Below are 23,600 nucleotides of genomic sequence, written 5' to 3'. Positions count from 1 at the left end.
AACCAATACAATAGAGATCATAGGTCATAGTTCACATATTTCTGAGAAAAAAAAACAAATCCTTGTGGAATTCTGAATCGCTCTCCAATATGTTGCTGTCATGTGACATAATCGGTGCGCTCAGCAGCGCATTAAGACGCATTTGCGCATGCGCATCATCTGATCCGAGTCATGTGTCCATAGCAACCGTCTCTTTCGTAGAGGCGTTTAACCGGAACACGATGTTTTAGTTGGCAAAAGGGATCATTTAAAGTCAGAATCAGACGAAAAGAAACGATGGCGGAGAAGCGACGGTCCGGTCCAGTGATGTCCGATCCAAAAGCAGCCAAATGCGAGACGGACCACGAGTTTCTATCTCAGTCCGGCGTCAGCGCGCTGCTCAGAGGGGCTCTGCTGAAACTGGTCGAGTCCAGATCCGACGACCCCATCGGCTTTCTGGCAGAACATTTCGGTCATTTGTCGTCGGAGGTGGATGACGGAAGTGCGGAGAATCTGACCGTCAGCAGATCGCTGTGGCACCTGAGTCTGTCCCATCACTCGCAGAGGTCCTAACACTTCTTTACTATATTGATAAAACCTTTGTTTTCACGTTTTTCTTTATAATTCTAAACAATTTCGTATAATGAATTAGTAAAAGATACTTCGATAAAGGGGTAGTCCACAAATACATGTTTTCATCGTTTAATCGTCCTCATGTCATGTGTTACCTGTGTGAGTTTCTTCTGTAGAACACCAAAGAAGATATTTGGAAGAATGTTGATAATGGAACAACATTGATCCCCATTGACTTACATTGTATGATCACAAAACCACTGAGACATTTCTCTAAATATCTTCTTTTGTGTTTTATTGACAAAAGACTCGCGTTCAGGTTCACAGCCACGACACGAAATACCATTACAGAAACATATTAGCATTATAAATGTATTAACTGAACCGTTTCTCTTTAACATGACACAGATCTGCATTCAACAATAACGTCCGAGTGGCGTATGAACTTCTGACGCAGAGCGCCCCCCGTCGCCGCAGTGCCGGAGGGGTCCGTGGGGTCGTGTACACGGAGGTGCTCCGGTGCCTGTGCAGTGAGGGCGGGCTCTCCGGTGCCAGCGCCGCACCCCTCCTGCAACGCATCCAGTGTCACGATTACGAGGCCGTGCCCTTCGAGCTGTTCCGGCAGGGTGTGCTCACGTGCTCCGTGTTCGCAGACTACATCCGTAAGTCTCAGTGCCTGTATGCGGCGGTGGCCAGAGCTCCGGACAGACCTGCGGAGAGAGCGCTGTGCCAGGCCGTGCTCGCCACCCTCCAGGAGGCACTCGAGACGGCCGACGGGGCCGACGTGGCACGTTACCTGGAGGCCAGCGCTAAGATCTCGCCTGCTAAGCTGGCTCAGGCCATGGCAGAGGCACGGCCCCCTTCACAACAGCAGGAGGGTCCCACTATGGACGCTCAGGAGTTTGAAGATGCTGCAGCTGCACTCTTCATAGCTCGGGTGCGAAAGGTCACTTGAAGGCCTTCGGTCGCATAAAGAGAGCTTTTGAAGTAAAGCCTAAACGTTCTGGAATTTAAAACATCATCACGTGAGTTACTGGTTTCGATTTTAATTCTGGTGACAGAGAACATCAGACTGACATGAGAAGTGATTCATTGCGCTGGTGCAGGGATGAAACTCACGCTTTAACCTCAGCTACATCTACTGTTTGTGAACTTTGAGAGTCATGAGGTCAAGAAGGAAAGGAAAGATTTGTGAAAATCTTGTTTGGCACGGTTTCCTTTTCACCTTCATAACTTTTGCTTTAGCTTGTCTGAATGAATTAAAGGTTCAATTTTATTAAAGCTAAAAGGGATACTTCACCCAACATTCTGTCATCATTTACTCATCTTTGATCTGTTCCAAATCTGTACGAATGTCTTTGTTCTGATAAACACAGAGAAAGATTTTTTGAAGAATGTTATTACCAAACAGATTTTGACTCCGATTGTAGGAAAAAATACAATGTTAGTCAATAGTGCCCCAGAACTGTTTGCTGTGCTACATTCTTCAAAATATCTTCTTTTGTTTTCAAAAGAACAACAAAACATGATAAAGTAATTTTTCCTACTATGGGAAAATAATGGTGGAAAAAGAAGCTTTGTAACACGCATCATAGTTGAGCAAACTTTATTAAACCTGTGTTGTGTTAAACATGCTTTATTTTAAACCATGGTCTGTTTGAATACTCGATTCTGATGGCTGGAAGGTGTTCAATAAAACCATTTAACAATAGCCTTATCTCTTCTAGTCAAAACTGTGGCTGTGTCTAAAACCGCTCCCTATCCCTATAAAGGGAGCGGTTTCAGTCAGACACGGCACATGAAACGCTCCCTGATGTAACATCCACCATTTATAAAGTGACATTTCAGAAGAAATCGATTCACGGCTTTTGAGAATCGATATTGAATCGATCGCATTTTTAAAAACGATGAATCGTTTTTTTTGGCCAACCTTTCTAATAAATGTCTTAAAATCATTGTGTAGAAACAGAAAGCAGGTTTCACTCGTACAGACTCCTCAGTCATCAGTGTGTTATTAAATGTAATAAGAGTCCTTGTGTCAATAATTCAACGGTGTGAGTGACAGTCACGTGTTCTCCATCAGCACATTACAAACGTGCATGTCTGCTCTTGCTCTGCTTCAACCTCTAGTTCTCTTCATATTTATATATATATATATATATATATATATATATATATAAACATCCACACAATTTACTTTTGAACATTAAAACGCAAATGTTTTACAAGTTTGCTTTTTGTGTCGCTTTTCTTTCTTTAATCACCAAGAATGTTTTGATCAAATTACTGGACGGTATTGATCCGCCTTCCTTTCTTTTGTTCATATTAGCATAAACATGAATGGTGAAATATTAGAATAAATCATTTGTATGACCTGTTGATCTATTGTGCTGATACTTATAGATCGCATTGCTGGATGTGAACACTGATCCAGAAACACTTTTTATTTTCTGATCTTGAAGATTTAATTAAACTTAAAAGATATTTGTTTTATTTGAGTTATACCTGTTTGTTTGTGTGTTTTTCTGGACCGGTGTTGAACCAGCATCGTTTACGTTTCCAAAGTGGTCTGTAAGCATTTGTGTCATTAAAGCAATTTGTATCATTAAAGAAATCAATTGGATTCTTTAAGAGGAATATATTGTTTTTATTAATAAAATAAGATAATTTTCATATCATGCCATTGGGAACAAGAAATTGCAAACAAAACCTTCATAATATTCAGAAATAAGAACTGCGTTATTCAAGGTCCTGAAAAACGTGCGTTAAACCCACGATAACATAATAAAAGTCATCTCCTCATATTTTGCTGTTGACTCCCACCAGTTAAACAAACCCATCTGAACACTACACGTTCTTTTGATAAAGGGGTTAGTGTACATTTGAACTCATTGTTACTTCCATCTGCTTCTTTACAACACACAACTATTTCATCATCTAATTCTAACAAATTTGAAATGACTAGGTTTAAAACAAAGTGTGTCTAGCTCACAGCTCACCCCAAAATCAATTAGAAAACAAAAATAGAAATAAAAATGACAATAATGAGAATACTCAGCCATTAAAGTAATGAGATGTGATTCATTTTCATAAAGATGACACCATGTGCTCTTAAAAACACAATTGTTTTAAATCTTTTAGACACGTTTTCCCTTTGATTGTGATGTGAAATGAGAGGCAAAAGAAATGTTTGACAATACTTACAGACAGAATATAGTGCCCTGAATACAGACCCTCCATGACTCACACCATTACTGAACACTACACAGTTTAGTGCACTTAAACGAGAAAGATGATGATGTGCTAAAGCTTTAAGCATGTCCACACAAAACAAATAAAATCAAATTAATTTTAGATTCCCATTATATCCCGCTCGCCTCCACACCCAAATAATAAAACTATTGCAACTGGCTCAACACAGCAGACGCCCATTACAGTGATGTCATCTCTATGAACGTACAGTGATCTACATACGAATGTGACTGCAGGTTAACGCAGAACAAGTGACGATGGCTTCATGTTCACGGGAGCGGTGGATGCAGAGGAGGAAGACCAGTGTTGACCTGAAAGCGTGTCTCATCTGAAATCCCGTACTGCTCCAGAGGGTCCTGATCGACCAAACATGACACATACGTTACTCATCTTGAGCTGATATAGCACAGGTGTTTGTGTAATGATCAATGCTATCAGTCTCACCTTGCCAGTCAATCGATGGATTTCCGTGCGGTAGAATATGAGGTTTTTGCGCATGAATTCGTAGCTGTAAAGCGGAGGACAGATTTCAGTGATGAGATTTGTGTATAAATATAAGATGCAGAGGAGGCGGTGTGTGTGTGTCCATCACCTGGATTTCATGATGGCATCTATCCACTCCACACACTGCGTCCGAGAATCACATTCGAACAAATACTTCCGCTCGGCCTCGTCTAGAAACACTGAAAAACGTAAAACACTGGTCATCTTTTTCTTTTAAAGGTCCGTCCAAATAAAGTGAATCTTGAGTTATGTGAAAATATCACCATACAATCTTGTTTTTTTTTCTAGGAAAAATGTAAATGTAATGTACAAAGAGCAAGAACTTTAATCAGAGAATCAGATCATTTCCACCCCCTACCAATAGAGAAAACAAGCTCGTCTTCTCTCTCCACCCGACACTGCTCCAACAGCAGAGCACCGATGGGCTGAAAACACACAACATGTCAACATGAATAAAATGAAACAGTGACACGGATCAGCATTCTAAAACCCCCTTTGAAGGGCACTTTGAATTGAGAACAAACTGGATCCCATTCCACTTCCGGGGGCACTTCAGATCGAAGGACTTCCAACCAATTCATTCCCACATTCCTTTGGGCCGTGACTGCATCTCCTGAAGATGGCACAGAAGTGTGTTTGGTTCCCCATACACTTCATCCCTTCAAAGTTCTTACTCGGGAGGGTGCACCCTCGGAAGGGAGCAGGGCTCTTAAGAAAGGAACGTAGGGCCTGATTCAGATCAGACTCCCAGAGTTCAAATTCATCCTACTTATACGCCCTAATAGTAGTTAGTGTTTTAGTGTTTGAATAGTATGTGCTTTTGAGTGCACGGCAAACGAGATTGACCGTACTGGGACATACTAACAGGAAACGGAAGTGGCCGTTGTTGCCTTGACCAGGGGTTTTTAAACTGGGGTCCGGGGACCCCCAGGGGTTCTCCAGGAGGTTCTAATGGTTCCCCAGAATTTCTTTTTTGAGAAAAGAAGTATATATTTATTTCTAAGTGTTCTGTCTTATTTATTTGCGTCACGCATACTATTTATGATCTTTATAAAGCAGTCTTTTAAAATCTTAAAAAAAATATGAAAGTCAGAACAGTAAAATAAAATTGAAAATTCTCCTCTTTCAGTTTATACATCCAACAAAACTGTACATTGCTTTTAGAATACCGCACTTATTTATCGAACATGTTTCTTTATACTGTAAATACAAAAATAGTTGGATATGTATTTTCGGATGAGGGTCCTTCACACAAGGTGCATCATATTTGGGTGTCCTTAAACTTTGAAAACCCCTGGCCTAGACAACAGTGTGGCCATTAACTGTCACACACATCAAAATACAGCTCTTCTTTCCATTAATGCATTTACTTATTCGCTATTTCTTATGTTATGTTTACTGTACGTAAATTGCCAATTTAATGACGCATCAGTGATATAATTTATTAATACAGTGCAGCGTCACTAAACTCCGCCTACTCGCGGTGCTACCGGAAGGCCAATCCGGGAATCTTTGGAACACTATTTTCAACATACTACGATGTGGGACGAACTAATTTTACTTTCGAATACTATTATGACGGACAGTGTCCTGATTGGACCGCAGGGACTGTGACGAAACTCACCTCCTCCTCATCGGTCCGGAAGTAAAACAGGAAGTTCACGATCAGTTTCACTAGACGCCTCTTCACCACTGAAATAAAAGAAACTTTATAAACCTCCTGTCCACTACTAACACTTTACTGATCTTCATAACACGATCACTGTAGTTGTGTTGGGTGTCAGTCGTGATGATGATTGATAACGTGACGCGTGTTAGAAACCCACAGTGATGAAACACGCAACGGTCGAGATGAAGTGATCGGCTCTTACCGTCTCCTCTCTTCGGGCCTCTCATGCCCAGCTCGGCCGATCTATCTGACGGCTGGCGGCTCAGGAAGATCAACTCTTTCTCGTTAAATCTCATGTTTGGCTCTTAAAGCACGAACTCCTCGTTATGTCTCATCGTGACGGCAGTTCCGTGTTGTTGAAGCGCATCAGACGCTCCTCGCGCTGACAGTCATTCTGACGTGCTCATTAAAGTCCTCTGATCGTGTTCTGATCGCACTCTGAACCGAATTAAGTTAATATGTGTGTCACTTACATACGCCACACAACACACACACACACACTCAAACACACCGTGTGAGCAGGAACTGAACTCATCCGGTCGCCAGAGGGCGCTCATGTAACACCTCAAAAATATCTCAAAGCTTTTTCTTCAAATGTAATTTATGTCATGTTGTGCATTTGCTTTATCTATATAGTTAAATTGCTCAAATATGCCATTGCACTTTTCTAAGAAGAAACCTTTCTGTAGAATGGCGTGTTTAATAACAGTGTTTTTTTTTTAAGTTCACCAACACATATATTTATGTTTGTAAGAAAAAAAAGATATATCTATGAAGAGTTTGATTCCAAAATGAAATCCTGTAGGCCAATTGTGATTATTGTGTAAGTTAGCTGTATTTTTTGGAGGTATTATGGCTTAAATTAAAACAAACCAACTGCAGTTTGATTGATATCAATTGGAATGCACAATAGAAAAACATGATTTTTGATTATTATGTTATTATTTTTTACTCATTTGGGAACCAAACTCTTCATATTTATGTTTGCTGAATCCGTGTATCATTCGTTCTTTTCATATTCAATTGAGATTCCAAAATCGGAAAATTAAAAAACGGTTTGTTATTTAGTTATTCGTTTATAAATGTGATACCAAAAAACAAATAACGGGTCATTTTTCGTAGTTTTGATTTAATGCTCAGATCAAAAATAGGAAATGAAATAAAGGGGACACGACCGATTTTGATTTTGATATTTAATTTGTTCGATTTGGGTAAACCGGAAGTTATCTTCGTGTGTGTGTCGGTGTGTGTGTGTTGCACTTGGAAGTTTGCCGCATTTGCAAAAAGTTTAAAGAAGCATAAAAAACCTCAATCTTGCAGTGGTTGACTCAGTATTTTTTTTAATAATTTCGTATCGACACCCTGGCCGCACTGGAATCATATGCTGATTTAATTAAAGACTTATTTGATACTGTCAAGACACATAAAGAGATTTTCACTACGCTGCAGAAGATGGGTATCCAGCGATGTTCTGAAATGAGACGAGGCTGAATCCAGCTTCTTATTCGCAGTTTCTTATTCACGCTTAGCTTCTTAGGGACCATCTCGCGTTTCTCTTCTTTTACGTTTTTAAAGTAAAAACTTTTTTGTGTGTGTGTTTCTGTGTGCGCGCGCGTTAGTGTGGGCGTGTGTGTGGGCGTGTGTGTGTGTGTCTGTTGGCGTGTGTATGTGTGTGTGTGTGAGAGAGAGCGTTCACAGAGGATGGGCTGCTGCTCATGACCTGCTGAATGCCCCTTGAGATGACCGTGAACTTCACGTGGAACCTCCATCACCCACTCCCCTTAACATTCTCTATATTACTTTGATCGAACAGTTTTTTAGGCAGCCTATCTCCACCATGAATATTAATCGAATCCAAAAGTACCTACATGTTTGAAAGTGCAATATTCTGGTGCAGAGCATGCAGTACGGTTTATGCATAATTAATTTACGTGTATATTTGTAAAAAGCATAGCATACACCGTTTTGTTATACTTTGCATATCTTTAATTGACTGTCCCTCTTACCTCTTATGTAAATTAATTATTTTCATCATTGACGTATTTTATTTTTATTCTATATATTTATTTTTTCCATTTCCTGTCTTTGTCTATTACTGTATTGTTTCATTCTGAGCTCCTACAACCACAACACGTTGCTTGTCTGTGTGTGCACAATTGGAAAATAAAGCTTATTCTAATTTTTTACTGATCCATTGTTCTTATACAATTTATTATACTCTTGTTGGTCTTAGCCAGTGCATTATACACACATTATATTACTGCTATGTAGTTACATGTATATAGATTTAAGTAAACTTTGACACAGAACTGTGTTTTTGTACAAGTATGTCTTTGATGGTGCGTTCAAAGTTCCACAGCTAGTTATACCTTGTCTTGATGTCTACTGTCATGCATGAAAACTGTTTTACTGTAGCATTTTGGGGTTATTGGACAATTTGGGGTGCCATATCTGACCTTTCTTTGAGGGTGTGTTAGACGTTCTACATTAGAGTTATACCCAGTATACCCAGTAACTTTTTGCAATTGCGGCAAACGTCCAAGTGCAACACACACACACACACACACACACACACACGAAGATAACTTCCGGTTCACGCAAATCGAACAAATTAAATATCAAAATCAAAATCGGTCGTGCCCCCTTTATTTCATTTCCTATTTTTGATCTGAGCATTAAATCAAAAGTACGAAAAATGACCCGTTATTTGTTTTTTGGTATTACATTTATAAACGAATAACGAAATAACAAACCGTTTTTAAATTTTCCGATTTTGAAATCTCAATTGAATATGAAAAGAACGAATGATACACGGATTTTGCTGTATAGCGATTGTCAACGTTTTTAAATAAAGTTGCGCGCGTCAAAAATACAGGAAGGAATGGAGAGTTTATTTCTTTATCTCAAAAGAACACAGTTGATTAAGAGAATTTACAAGATCTAAATATTATTCATAAGAAAATGTTTATTAATGTAATACATATATTTATTTATTTTCTTCGGGGAAAAGGGCAAACTCTGGTTCACACTCCAACACAGTAGGTGGCGATAATGCGCCTTTACGTTGGTTCTACCCGCCATAAATCCGAAAAAAGAAGAAGATGAAATAACAGGAACCGGAAGTGCATTGTTTTCGCGTTTGCGCACTGGTGTAACAACGGCGGCAGCGTGAGTTAAAATTCATGTTTTAAAATGTTTTTTTGCGAACTAAAACCGACTTGTTTTTAGACTTAAGTAGCACATTAGACCCATTACATTTAACGTTACTCACGAGCGTTATGTTGTGAGGTTTTATTGAGCTGTAAGCGTTCAATGAAGCTCAACGAGTGTTTAAACTATATTTTTAAAACGGCTATATTTCTCTTTGTATATATCTAACATCATATTTATTTACTTTAAGCAGTTTTTGGTCAAGTTGATAATTAGTAAACATTAAAGAGTGTTTATCTTCCAGTTTTTTGTCATTTGACTTGCAGGCGAAGTTTCTGGCGATTTTCTAATATTGTGTTTTTATTCGGCTTGTTTTTACTGTAAAGATTTAATGTGTAAATAAACTTTGCTTCACGGTCCCTTAACCTGAGCGATCGTGATTTTTGGGGGACTTATTTTTACAATAATTGTGGAAGTCACACTATACATCAAAGTCTACATTAAAGCATTTCAACGAAATCTTGTTATAAAAGTCAAATTTGTTTGTGTGTTATGTGACTCCAGGAGTATCGTTGCGAGGATCTGTCATCATGGATTTCCAGCACAGAGCTGGAGGGAAAACGGGCAGCGGTGGCGTCGCGTCCTCGTCCGAGAGCAACCGGGACCGACGCGAGCGTCTGCGGCAGCTCGCCCTCGAGACCATAGACATCAATAAAGATCCTTACTTTATGAAAAACCACCTGGGCTCATATGAGTGTAAACTGTGTCTCACGCTTCACAACAATGAGGTGAGACCTTTGACAGATGATCACCATATGAACATGATTGTGTGGTCGTGTTCAACTTCACATGTTTGTCTCCTTTAGGGAAGTTATCTGGCTCACACGCAGGGCAAGAAGCATCAGACAAACCTGTAAGTCCAGCGTTTCATTCATGTGTTGGGGGATCTGCGTTGGAGGGGTACTCACCTGATATCTTTATTCTTTTGTTTCAGAGCGAGACGAGCCGCGAAAGAGGCAAAGGAATCGCCGGCGCAGCCCGCCCCAGAGAAAGTGAAGGTTGAAGTGAAGAAATTTGTCAAGATCGGTCGACCAGGTTATAAAGGTATGAGATCATGTCCTGTGTATAAATTATGAAAAAAACATTCTGACTTATACACATGTGTATTGATGTCAAATTATTTCACTAATGATTTATCCGTTTTATAAAAAGTAAAGTCAGTCTTTGTGTTTTGATCTATAAAATGTTTCAATTCATATTTTACATTCACCTGTTAAATCATGTAGTAGCACATTTTCTAAATATGTTTTTCTTACTCAGTCACGAAACAGAGGGATTCAGAAAGTGGGCAGCAGAGCTTGCTCTTCCAGGTAACCTTATTTCCTAGGATCAGGTCCATTCATCTGTCTGCAAAGTTGATGATTTTCTTTGATAGTTTTGACATTTCTCAAAGTGTTTCTCTGTTTTTTCAGATTGACTATCCAGAGGTAGCAGAAGGTATCGGACCGAGGCATCGGTTTATGTCGGCATATGAGCAGAGAATCGAACCACCAGACCGTCGTTGGCAGTACCTCCTGTTTGCCGCTGAACCCTACGAAACCATCTCGTTCAAGGTCTGTCGTGTGTCAATATGCTTTAGAAGTAATGTGAAGCTCAAACTCCTTTGCTTTACATGACGTAAACGAATTTCATCTCTTTTTGTTTTGTTTTCAGGTCCCCAGTCGTGAGATTGACAAAGCAGAGACTCGTTTTTGGACTCACTGGAATAGGGAAACAAAACAAGTGAGAGAAATGTTTTCATGACGGCATCTTGCTAATGTTCACTTGAAATGTACTATCTACTCTAGTCTGTACTTTCTAATCTACTTTGAATGTAGAGGTTACGTTTTTTTAATATTGAGTTTTGGAATTGCAGCTATCGTTTATGTGACCTTTCTTGTGTTAAACACACAATCTCTTCTTCTCCAGTTCTTTCTGCAGTTTCACTTTAAGATGGAGAAATCTCTGACCGCTGCGCCGGGTCAAGCGGTGTCCATTGGCATCAAGCGTCCGCCATCACTCATAACTGGAATGGGGCCGCGCCCAGCCGGTGACTCCATGATGCCTCCTCCACCCGGCGGCATCCCAGGAATGCCTCCTTTGCCACCTGGTGCCCAGATGCACCCACAAATGCCTCCACCGGGTGCCCTTCCACCCCACCTGAGGCACCACTTCCACACGGGCGGACAACACGGAATGCAATAACTGAACATCCAGGAGATTTTCTCGAAGATTTTATTTTAACTCTTATCTCTCTAGACACCATGGACACGTTTGTAAACCAGCTTCCTCATGTTTTTCATCTTCTGAATACGTTATTGATAACGCTGTAAATGTGTACACCAGTCAAAAGATTTCATGAGGTTTGTGTAGGGTGTCCCAATGTGTTTCTTATGTGTATAAAAATCTGTGAATCTCACTGCAATCCCACTCCACCAAACGATGTCCAATTGATCTTTTTGTGTTTTTAGTATTAAAAGGAAAAAAATTGTTGCTTGTTGCATTTCTGTTCTTAAAAGAAGGTTTTGCATTCAGGTTTGTTAAAGTACAGCATTCCAGCATAATGCATTTGTTTCTGTGACTACATACACATAAACCAAGTGCTTATGACAACGATATTTGAAAGACTTTTTTTATATTGCAGGTGAATTGTTCCTTGTCCTTAAATCAGTTTTAGTCTCAGATTAAAGGGGTTGTAAATGGTGCTTGGTTTATGAATAAATATAATTATGGATTTATTGGCAGAACAAACTGCTAAAGTTGTTGTTATTAACTTCAATGAGTTAAAACAAAGGTTTATTTACCATTATCATATGATATAAGAATGAAAAAAAATACAGCCCAATTTTAAAGTGCCATCTAGTTGTTTGTATAGACTGTTTATTCTTAACAACATAAACCTTACTGCGCATGAGCACTTTTGTGACGCCAACTGAACTTCAGGTACACATTCACAAACAATAGAGTGCCTGTAGATTATTTCTAACAATCAAAAGAAACCGAGAAGAACAGTTACTTGGTTTAAAGCTCCAGTATGTAATAATTTTGTAATAAAATTTCAGAAAATAACTTTCACAGTGTGATATATTTCCTCCAGTTGTGTACTTACAATATTTCAAAAGTCTCTAAAGATTTTTTATTTCAGAGAAATTCCGATTTTAAATAACTGGCCGTCCCGGAAAAGAAATGTCGCCTCTCAGTGACGCAATGTCCGCTCTATACTTTGTTCCGGTGTAGACCATAATATCACATGGTGAAATGCGGAAGTGGTTGTTATGGATCACGATTACTCTTTGGCGAGAATTGAAGTGCCAGTAAAACGGAAGCGTCCATATTTGGATACACGCAGACAGTGTGACAAACGGAGGAATAAAACCAGGATAAATATCGGCCAGGCGTTTTCGAGATGGAGAGAGCTGCGCGACAATCTTGGACTTGACAGAGACTCTGCTCTCGCGAGTGTATTGATAGACAGGTACGCAAATCAATTATTTATTTTAGAACGAGTGGTTTGAGCACGTTAAACAACACGGCATTAACCATAAACACGTAACACTGCACAACATTAACCCAACAAATCATTTAACAAATAGCTGTAAGTTGTAACGGGATAATATAGCATAACATTTCACGTTCCTTGCAGTTCATTAATTATGATGACATAAAATAATACGATCAGATATACAGGTAATACAAAATCAAATAAATTAGCTCATCCGTGATCATGATTCGTTTATCCAATTTAGATACATCGCTATGGCGAAAACGCATTTAAAACGACATCTCCCATCGTCACCTGCTTCATAGCGTCATCAAGCTTCGCCTTTGTTATTGTTGGAAATGCGCCCTCTTGTGGTCAAATACCAAGGTTACATACTGCAGCTTTAACTTGTCTCTTCAATATTTTTACTTTAGACTTCGATACCAAGCTCATCCGCTAGATGTCAGTGCACCACACGCTTTCTTTAAAATGCGACTGAACTAAAGGAACAAATGTATTTTTTTTACAAAATGAACATACAACAAAATTCAACAAATCATGTGTTTAATACAATTATAATTCAGTTAAACAATACTACAAATTAATATTAACATAAATTAAATCTAATATAAATTGCTAAACTATTAGACTAGCCTAACACAAACCGGATGTTTGGGGATCGGGCGCGCGCGTCCGATGAAACGGTATATAGGCCTACGTGAAAGAATCTACGAAAAGAACGTATTTGTAACGTTTAAGATCATGTAAATGTGGTCAAAAAAGTATCTCACTCTTTATTGTTTTTTTATTTTATGGGCAAAAATCATCAAAACGCATTTCAAGAAGGATGTTAACAGGCCAGATTTGTCATGAGTCTTCTCACGGTTTTCTCTTGAGTTTTTGTTTGTGATCCTTCACTGGTGTGTTTGTTTTCTCCGTCTTCTCCACTTCTTCCTCTTCCTCTGTTATTTTCTTCCTGACTTTCTCTCTCGTCCTCATCATTCTCTCTTTCATCTCACCCTCGTCTCGCCTTCCTCTCCTCTCGCTGAATTTACTCTCTCTCTTCTTCAGGAGTCTCAGGTTTGGAACGGCCCTGTGTCTGAAGCCCCCGGACGCTCTCTCTTGAGAAGCCCTCTTGGATCTACGTTTGCTTTTGCCTTCATCGTCGTCATCGTCAGTGACCCACTGGAAGAACGCGTCCCATAAAGACGTCTCAGGCTGAGAACATCACGTGAAAGGCATTCGTCAGCTCAAAACGTTCTGATGTTATTTACTTGAAACAGAACCAGATCACAAAGATCGTGAAGGTCAGTGAATAATGGAGATGCTCTCTCTCTCTCTCTCTCTCTCTCTCTCTCACTCTCTCTCTTTTCTCTCTCTCTCTCTCTCTCTCTCTCTCTCTCTCACCTCATGTGTTGGTAGTTTTGCTCTCTTGATGAAAGTGTGTCGCTCACTCACAGCCGTGAACTCTTCAGCGACATCTTTACGGCCCCTGAGAGCCTCTGTGTGCAGAGAACATTTCATTTGACTTTGAGAGTTTGTTTCAGGAGGTTAAAGAGATTAAAGGAAGGTTTCGGCGACGTTGTGAACTTGCCGTTAATTCTCTGTAGACCGCAGGTGAGCACCAGGATGGTTATGGCGATGATCAGACATCTGTTGAGTGTCACACCCTCCCACGGCGTCTCAATCTGAGCCAGATTCTGAATGGACATCGATTTACGCAATGACGCTGAAGAGATGGACAGAAGAATAGAGATGATTTTCATGTGGGATTTATAATAAAAGATGAGGAAACACTTTTTAAAAATTCAGTCACAATCTCCCAAAAGCAGCAGAAATCAAAGGTGGTGATTTTAACAGGGGTCAGTCTGAAAAAGCAGTTAAATGTATAAATCAATCAGCATTAGCAGTTCTGTCATTTCAACATAACGGACAACTACATTTATACTTTTTCGCAAAATGAGAGTAAGCTTTATTCGCCATGCACACGCACACAAGGACTTTGTTCTGTTTACACGAGCACTGTTGTCTTCGACACACGGTACACGCCAAATATAAAGGAAAAGAATAGAACACATGAGACTAAAAGGATATAATATATAATAGTATAGTAAAATATAATAGTATATTATATTATAAAATATTATATTACAGTATTACTTTATATCATATTACATTATATTATATAAAGTAAAATCAAAAAGGTGCAAACACAGAAGACAGATATGTATATACAGCAGTTCAAACACGCCCCCAACACGGACTCACAACTTTTGACTTATGAGAGTATAAGATATTGCACAGAGATATATTACGCTTAACAGTAAAGATAGGTAATGGAGGATGTGCTTGCTGTTCAATATTGAGATGGCCTGCAAGAAGAAGCTGTTCTTGTCTTTTGAGATATTCACAAGGCAAAATCTTTCTGTTATATTTTCTTTGCCTATTTACAGTACAGTAGAGAAAGAGAGAGAGAGCTTCCAATATATGTAACATCATATTGTTATATCCCTTTATTCCGCTACTTAAATCTATATTTTGCTTTTGCAAATCTTTGTTTAAACTATTTCTGTTTTTATATACACTGCCCTCCATAATATTTGGCACCACTGGTTAAGATGTGTTAAAAGCCTTAAAATAAATTAAATTTGTATTGCAGAAGCATACTCTCACACTGAAAATTGTAGAAAAATGTAACCTTCAACTCAAGTGAATTTAAAGGGGGGAAAAAATCCGTGACTAATTATTTTTTAATAGAATCACATGTTCCACAATTATATGGCACCCCTAACAATTCCTGGGAAATATATGCAATTAAAGTATTTCGGTCATTTCTACAGTAGTTTACCAAGTGTATCTAGGAACATTTAATTCGTAATTCATCACTTCCTGTTTCCCTGGGGTATTACTATGACGTGACACAGAGGCCATTTCTCTTATCCACTCTTCAACATGGAAAAGACAAAGGAACACACCATACAAGTAAGGCAGATGTGTGTCGACCTTCACAAGTCAGGCAATCGCTATAAGAAAAAAGCCACTCGCCTGCACCTGCCCATATCTACTGTCAGAGGAATCATTAAGAAGTTTAAAACAACTGGAACAGTGGTAAACAAGCCTGGACGAGGACGCAAGTTTATTTTGCCTCCACGCACAGTGAGGAGGATGGTAAGAGAAATATAAAGTTCTCCAAAGCTCACTGTGAAAGAATTGCAACAAATGGTAGCATCTTGAGGTCACAAAGTCTCCAAAACAACCGTCAGGCACTATCTACATGCCAACAAGCTGTTTGGGAGGCATGCACAGAAAAACCCTTTCTCACTCACAATCATAAACACAAACGTCTGGAGTTCTCTAAGCAGTTCTGTGGCTTCAACTGGGACCGTGTGCTTTGGTCAGAAGAGACCAAGATAGAGGTTTATGGCAACAATCACTCTAAGTGGGTCTGGCGGAACACAAAAGATGAGTATGCAGAAAAGCACCTCATGCCCACTGTGAAGTATGGGGGAGGATCGGTGATGCTGTGGGCCTCTTTATCTTCCAGAGGCCCTGGGAACTTTGTTAGGGTGCATGGCATCATGAATGCACTGAAATAACAGGACATTTTAAAGCAAAATCTGGTGGCCTCTGCCCGAAAGCTGAAGATGGGTCGTCACTGGGTCTTTCAGCAAGATAATGACCCTAAACATGTGGCCAAATCTACACAGAAATGGTTCACCAGACACAGAATCAAGCTCCTCCCATGGCCATCTCAGTCCCCAAACCTCAACCCCATTGAAAATCTGTGGAGTGAGCTGAAGAGGAGAGTGCAGAGGAGAGGACTCAGGTCACTGGATGATTTAGAGAGATTGTGCAAAGAGGAATGCTCGAACATCCCTCTTTCTGTATTCTCCCATCTTGTGAAACATTATAGGAGAAGATTAGGTGCCTTTTTGTTGGCAAAAGGAGGTTGTACGAAGTATTAACATCAGGGGTGCTAATAATTGTGGCACACATGATTTGATGTAAAATAATATTTTTTTTATGTGGGATTTTTTTCCCCCACTGAATACATGCACTTGAATTAAAGGTTTATATTTAAATATTAAATAGGTTAAATATTTTTTTCATTGTGGTCCTGTATGATTTAGAACAAAACTGAATTTATTTGAAGCTAAAGAACACATCTTAACCAGGGGTGCCAATAATTATGAAGGGCAGTGTATTTTCATATATTATAAGCTACGCTACATACATCACACTTTATTTTATTATTTTATTTTATTATTTACATATATTATAAACCCCTTTAAGTTACACTACATACATCACATTTTATTTTATTATTTACATATATTATTGACCACTTTAAGTTACACTACATACATAAAACTTTATTTTATTATTTTATTATTTACATATATTATAAACCACTTTAAGCTACACTACATATATCACACCTTATTTTATTATTTTATTTTATTATTTACATAAATTATAAACCACATTAGGTTACACTACATATTCCATTCCATTCCATTTTCTACCGCTTATCCGAACTACCTCGGGTCACGGGGAGCCTGCGCCTATCTCAGGAGTCATCGGGCATCAAGGCAGGATACACCCTGGATGGAGTGCCAACCCATCGCAGGGCACACACACTCACTCATTCACTCACTCACTCACGCATGCACTCACGCACTCACACCCTACGGACAATTTTTTCCAGAGATGCCAATCAACCTACCATGCATGTCTTTGGACCAGGGGAGGAAACCCCCGAGGCACGGGGAGAACATGCAAACTCCACACACACAAGTCGGATGCGGGAATCGAACCCCCAACCCTGGAGGTGTGAGGCGAACGTGCTAACCACTAAGCCACCGTGCCCCCCACTTTATTTTATTATTTACATAAATTATAAACCACTTTAAGTTACACTACATACAACATACTTTATTTTATTATTTTATTTTAATATTATTTTTTTATTATTATTTACATATATTATAAACCACTTTAAGTTACAGTACATACATCACACTTTATTTTATTATTTACATATATTATAAAAGACTTTAAGTTACACTACATATATTACACCTTATTTGAGTATTTTATTTTATTATTTACATAAATTATAAACCACTTTAAGTTACACTTCACACATCACACTTTACTAAATTATGATTTTCATTAATATAATTATCTTTATTTGTACGCAGCCCAGCTGCAAATGCTTTGGCAATACGAATGTACATTTTTTCATGCCAATAAGGCAAACTTAAATTGAGAGAGAGAGAGGAGAATAGGTGATGGGTAGTGACCTAAAGCATGTTCACACAGTCCACTGGACCACCGGCGGCAACATTTGGTACACTTATTAAATGCCACCACAAAAGCAGACGGAGTTAAAAGTATCTAAATGAATTAGAACTAAAAATGAGTTAAAGGTCTAGAGACGAGCAGAAGTGAGGTTGTGGCAGGTGAGCCTGTGACATACTTGCACTGGACAACGGGTGTTCTCGTGGAGTCATCTTCGGCACCTGCTGGAGGCCTGGAGTCTCCTGTCGGCGAAGAATGTTTATTAAGTGAATAATTCACCAGTTTGATTGTGACAGTGAGATGTCACTCACCTCTCGTGTTCTCCTCTGTGTGTACATCTCTATAACAAAACAACAAACAGGTGAGAAAAACACTGAACACATGCAACAATGTTATTATTATTATTTTTTATAAAAAAAAAAGTTCAACAATCATTGTATGATTAATGTAAATATAAAATTAAAAATGACAATTCTTATTTTATCATTAAATATTTCAGCGTTTATAGTAAATAGTTTATCAATGTTCGTCATTTTCTTTTTCAAATTTATGTGACCTCATAATCTTCAGTTAAAATCTGAAAATACACTTTCTTCCTGTAATGACTATCAATTTCAAGTGAGGTAAATTAGACGGCCTGGGTGGAGCATCATTTAACTCCTCCCCTTCAGCTGTCAAGCCACACCCACTCATTTTCTCTGAAATTCCCTTTTACTCGGAAATGTGTCATAAAACGGAAGTAAAAATGAAAGCAAATTCTGGTTCACGGGGACTTTAACAAATCAAGGCCGAGGTAGCATATAGAAAGTAATTAGTAATGAGTAATTAATATGGCAAGCACTACTGAAATGCGCTACTGGGTAGGCTTCCAGGTTGCACAACCATGGCCGCATTAACAATAGGGCTAGGCGGGGCTAAAGCCCCGGGGCCCGAGCAAGGAGGAGGCCCGTGATTGGCTGTGGAGCAGATTGATTACTACTAGCCATCTGATTGCCAAAGCCTTACCACGCCCCCCACAAATTAGCCCTGTTATTTAGTAGCGCTTATTTTATATACAACAATTCAGCTTAGGCCTATCAGGCGATGCCTTATTAGAATATAGCCTACGCATCAACCAATCAATCCATCGCCTCCACTCTTCACTTCATTCTAGACTATTCTTAAAATTGCCACGCAAAAAACAGTCTTCGACAGTTAAAAATGTCATCTTTAAAAAAACAATGTGCGAGTGGGGCTCAAAAAATGATTTTTTAAAAGCTAAACAGCAGAGGAAACATGAGCTACTCAGTAAAATCCCAAAACTATCGGGTTATTTTACTAAAGCTGATCATCACGGAGTGGTGGATGTTGGAGCTGATGATAAAGACACAGCGACCCCACATATTTCAGGTAACGTTGACTGTAAAGTTTGATTATTAACTTGATGGATGTATGATATTACTTTTTGTGTTTGATCAAACTATTCGCCTAAAGGGCTGGCAGTGGCGATAATGCTAATGTGTCCGGTAGAAATATGTCAATTGTGCTGCGCCATCATCATGATGTAAGTTTATAATTTAAACACGTATTTAAGCATTGTGGTATAGATACAAGTTATTTTAAACTGCTCCGACACAATAAGCAGCAGGAGAGGATTCATTTTGTAAATGCTCGTTTTGATACCATGGTGAACTTGAGACGGTCTTGCAGAGCGCACTTGGTCTTAAAGTGACAGAAGCTGCTAATAAAGCTGCTGTCGCCATTGTGTCAATAATGTTAATCAAACATCAGAAAGAAAGTCATTTACTGTCCTTGACTGAATCACTGTAGTAAATTAAATAAGAATGGATGTTGAATTTATATTGAAAGCTATGTATTGAATATTTGATTACTTTATACAATGTCAGGAAGACAGAAGTTTCAAGTTTGTGTGTTTTAATATCGTAATTGACAAACTTGTGAGTGAGCTTGATCGCACTACAAATCCTACAAAGATCTGGAGCAAAGTTTTGGATTTCTGAGCAACATGCATACAATCACCTCAGAGGAACTACATTCTAATGCTGTGTCTCTTTAGAAGAAATACGACACGGATTTGCAAGACGATTTCCCTGATGAAATTGCTCAATTCAAGGACTTTACAAAAAATGAAAAAAAAACAAAAGTGCCATAGCCTTGCTCCAGCTATAAGAAAAACCTGCAGTCTGTGTTCCCTAATATGAACATAGCTCTTCGTATTTTCTTGACTTTGCCTGTGACTAACGCCAGTGGAGAGCGTTCTTTTTCCAAACTGTCTTTGGTCAAAAACCGTCTTCGTTCATCCATGTTACAAGGGAGACTGAACCATCTTACTTTGATGTCCCTGGAAAATGACATTCTCCGATCCCTTGACTTCAGTGACATTATCAAGGACTTCTCTTTCCGCAAAAGCAGGAAACACTTTTTTTAAGGTAAGCTATTTTCTTAATTGTATATTGTAAAGGAATTGGCAACAGTTATTCTGAATGATTCTAGATTATATTTATGTAAAACAACTTCAGCAGTGTTTTAGAAAAAAGCTGTTTTTTTTCCTCTTTCTCTGTAGTTGGTGACCTAAAGTGGTGGGGGGGCCCTGCAGTAACTCATAGCCCCGGGGCCCAGTGAGCTCGTAATGCGGCCCTGTGCACAACCAAACCTCTACAGATGATCCAGAATGCTGCGGCAAGAGTTATCTTTAATGAACCAAAGAGAGCACACGTCACTCCTCTACTCATTAAGCTACATTGGCTCCCTATAGTCGCTCGCATCAAATTCAAGACTCTGCTCCTGGCCTACAAGACCACCACTGGTTCACCACCTTATCTTCACTCGCTAGTGCAGACATATGTACCCGCCAGATCCCTACGCTCTACAAGCGAACGGCGTCCTTTGGTGCCATCCCAAAAAGGTAAAAGATCTCTCTCTTCTCCGGATCTGTTCCACCTATGTGGAATGATCTGCCCACTGCTACAAGATCTGCAGATTCTGTAGCCATCTTTAAGAAACATCTGAAAACATATCTCTTCTGCCAACATCTGACTGATCTGTTCTGACTCTATTTTCTTCCCTACTCTTAAAAAAAAAAAATAATGAATGATTGTGTATACTGTGTTAGGTTATGTGAGACCAGTCTTCTTTTTGATTGCACTTATGCTTTTGTTGTACTTATGCTGTCCCAATTGCTTCCATTGCCTACCCCACCTGTAAGTTTCTTTGGATAAAAGCGTCTGCTAAATGACTAAATGTAAATGTATGTAAATGAATTAGCTTCTAATAATTATCAGGGAAAAAATTTGATATCAACAATTAAATTTTTACTAGTAAAAATGCGATTACTTGATTATCAGCAATCACGTCATCACTCATCGAAATGGTTTATTCTTGATACCAAAAATTCAATTTCAACTATTAGAAAACGTAATTCTTGATTTCTGTAATTTCTATTTTACTAGTTAAATATCACATTCGACTGCCATTCAAATTCAATTTCAGATATCAATAAGTAATTTCTTATTTGTTAAAAATCTTATTTCAGATATCAGAAATGCAATTCTTACAAGTAAAAAACATAATGTTTAATATCAATAATTGTGTGGTTACTAGAGATAATGTTTATTCTTGATATAAACAATTGAATTACTAGATGTAAAAATTCCATTTTCTGATATCAATAATTACATTTTCACCAGTGAAAATTTGAATTCTTGATATAAATAATGTGATTGTTATGAGGAAGCCATTTTAGATATCTAAGATTGCTCTCAGATTTATTGATATCTGAAATCTATTTCCTGATATTAGAAATACCAAATGCAACATGTTAAAATTAATTTACAGAAATCAAAAATGAGCATTTCAACAAGTAAAATTGAATTTTTGATATCAGAAATTGGCCTTTTTTCATGTAAGAAAGTAATTATTGATATCACAATTATGTTTTTTACTAATTGCACTTCTGATACCTGAAATATAACTTTTAAAATAATGTGTTGAAATAAAAATTTTGATATCAAGAATTCACATGTTTACTAGTGAAAATTGTATTACTGATATCAAAAATAGCAATTGTTACTAGTAGAGATTTCATTTTTGAAATCAAGAATGATCATTTGACTAGTAAAAATTAAATTGTTGATATTAAAAATGAATATCCTGAGAACGATTAAAAGCTAATTCGGCTTCCCTTAAATTAAATACATTTTGGAGAGAGTAATTTATACAGTAATCTAATTACACTATAGAATATGTCATTAGTTACAAGTAATTCATTACTTTTTCAGAGTAACTTACCCAACACTGGTGTTACATTGCTCATGTTGGTCAAGGCCATTCAGATGTATATTATTAGAATCACTGTTCACTTGAACACCACAAATACTCTCCGTGCCTTCAGCTCTGATCTTTATTTAGCAGAGAGAAGCTTTGTTTCAAAGACATCTTGACCTCTGCGCTAATGTTTCGTAAAGTAGGAATCGTGTCTGTGCATTTACTATTTTCTCATGTTGAATACCTGCTCGGCCCACCGTTCGAGCTGTTCTGAGGGGCTTTGGAGGAAAAACGTCTTTCAGCGGTTGACCGAGCTCGTCTTCAAACGTCTCAAATGTGCTTTCATCCATAACTCACCTGATGAAAGATGACATTTACATGACAGAGGTCAACGTTACAGGACAGTCAACAATAGACACCAGTTCATTTCACATGAGAGAAATGAACACCCAGAAAAACACACACAATAGTAGAAAGACTATAGTATAGTATACTATAGTATTTAAAACAGACACAAGGCAATTATTTGAGAACGGAGACATGGTTGGAGAATACCTTTTAAAAAGCTGTGATTTTCAGACTTGGAAAAGTCATGAAATTCTTTGGAAGTTATGGAATAGGTCAGAAATGGACCTCTCTGTGTGTGTGTGTGTGTGTGTTGAGTATTTTTAAATCCAATGGTACGAACAAACATGTAGAAATATCTAAAGCATTAATATCCCTCCAAAGGCAAATGTCTTGTGTCAAACAACCTCTTGTTTTGAACTAATAGTATCTGATCATGTGAGTTTCTCAGTGTTCTGATAGTAACAACAGATGAAAATCAAACACGTGAGATGAACACAAAGTCTGGATGTGGACGTCACAGTGACACACAGAGTCTTACCTGCATGGAGGTGAGGAGACGTGAGGACACACGGTCAGAGAGGACACAACAGAGCGCTCGCTCACACACACACACGCACGCGCGCGCGTGACAGCCACGCACAGGTGCAGTAGAATAAAAACACGCGCGAGAGTGTTGCAGGACTCTGATAATCCTGTAATGAAATGTGAGTCAAATGTCAACATGATAGTCTATATTATATCTTAAACAGCTGAAGACATTTGATTTTCGAGTAAAAACTTTGAGCTTTATGTTTCCGAATGTGCTGTTGTGTTATTTGGTGAAATTTTATCATGGTGATCAAAAACAACACTTTCATAAGTGCATAAAAACACAAGTACATTTTACATTATAAAGCATCTTCATCTTCGAGTGTTTGGTCTCTTTATGCTAATACACAAAACCTTAAGAATCCAATGAGAACACAGACATGTCTTCCGCTTTTCTTTTCGGGATGTGTTGCACTAATGTGTCTGTAATCCCTTCACACACACAGCAGG

At 38.5% G+C, this 23,600-nt stretch overlaps 4 protein-coding genes and 1 long non-coding RNA gene across 7 annotated transcripts; 3 read left to right on the top strand and 2 right to left on the bottom strand.

The window, feature by feature from the left end:
• The first annotated feature begins 146 nt into the window (after positions 1–146).
• On the top strand, positions 147–3,073 carry tpgs1 (tubulin polyglutamylase complex subunit 1). The gene is made up of 2 exons (XM_056743693.1): positions 147–545; positions 961–3,073. The coding sequence occupies exons 1-2, from the start codon at positions 277–279 to the stop codon at positions 1,505–1,507; spliced, it is 816 nt and encodes a 271-aa protein (XP_056599671.1). The 5' UTR covers positions 147–276; the 3' UTR covers positions 1,508–3,073.
• Positions 3,074–3,175: 102 nt separating this feature from the next.
• On the bottom strand, positions 3,176–6,507 carry plekhj1 (pleckstrin homology domain containing, family J member 1). The gene is made up of 6 exons (XM_056743488.1): positions 6,180–6,507; positions 5,933–6,000; positions 4,667–4,733; positions 4,397–4,487; positions 4,249–4,312; positions 3,176–4,160 (listed from the first exon to the last, which is right to left on the bottom strand). The coding sequence occupies exons 1-6, from the start codon at positions 6,271–6,273 to the stop codon at positions 4,074–4,076; spliced, it is 471 nt and encodes a 156-aa protein (XP_056599466.1). The 5' UTR covers positions 6,274–6,507; the 3' UTR covers positions 3,176–4,073.
• A 2,573-nt stretch (positions 6,508–9,080) lies between these two features.
• Positions 9,081–11,659, top strand: sf3a2 (splicing factor 3a, subunit 2). Its single transcript, XM_056743671.1, has 8 exons — positions 9,081–9,145; positions 9,692–9,915; positions 9,994–10,040; positions 10,122–10,231; positions 10,448–10,497; positions 10,600–10,740; positions 10,841–10,909; positions 11,096–11,659. Exons 2-8 carry the CDS (start codon positions 9,718–9,720, stop codon positions 11,369–11,371), a joined length of 891 nt encoding a protein of 296 aa, XP_056599649.1. The 5' UTR covers positions 9,081–9,145; positions 9,692–9,717; the 3' UTR covers positions 11,372–11,659.
• Positions 11,660–12,309: 650 nt separating this feature from the next.
• LOC130417947 (uncharacterized) lies at positions 12,310–14,340 on the top strand. 2 transcript variants are annotated; one of them, XR_008906243.1, is made up of 3 exons: positions 12,310–12,641; positions 13,719–13,954; positions 14,258–14,340. It is a non-coding gene; the product is annotated as an uncharacterized LOC130417947 (long non-coding RNA). The 2 variants fall into 2 exon arrangements; XR_008906244.1 differs by lacking the exon at positions 14,258–14,340 and adding an exon at positions 14,108–14,207.
• Positions 13,325–23,192, bottom strand: LOC130417946 (uncharacterized). Of its 2 annotated transcripts, none has more exons than XM_056743823.1 (7): positions 23,101–23,192; positions 22,459–22,571; positions 18,263–18,291; positions 18,130–18,193; positions 14,242–14,376; positions 14,055–14,149; positions 13,325–13,865 (listed from the first exon to the last, which is right to left on the bottom strand). In XM_056743823.1, exons 2-7 carry the CDS (start codon positions 22,562–22,564, stop codon positions 13,527–13,529), a joined length of 768 nt encoding a protein of 255 aa, XP_056599801.1. In that variant the 5' UTR covers positions 22,565–22,571; positions 23,101–23,192; the 3' UTR covers positions 13,325–13,526. The 2 variants fall into 2 exon arrangements, with proteins under 2 accessions (XP_056599801.1, XP_056599802.1); XM_056743824.1 differs by lacking the exon at positions 23,101–23,192 and adding an exon at positions 22,239–22,348 and having other exon boundaries at positions 22,459–22,477.
• Between the last annotated feature and the right edge of the window lie 408 nt (positions 23,193–23,600).

Source organism: Triplophysa dalaica, chromosome 3 (assembly GCF_015846415.1).
Source record: "Triplophysa dalaica isolate WHDGS20190420 chromosome 3, ASM1584641v1, whole genome shotgun sequence".
NCBI classification, from domain to species: Eukaryota; Metazoa; Chordata; class Actinopteri; order Cypriniformes; family Nemacheilidae; genus Triplophysa; species Triplophysa dalaica.
Note: the sequence above shows the minus strand (reverse complement) of the source record. Positions and strands in the feature narration are given on the sequence as shown.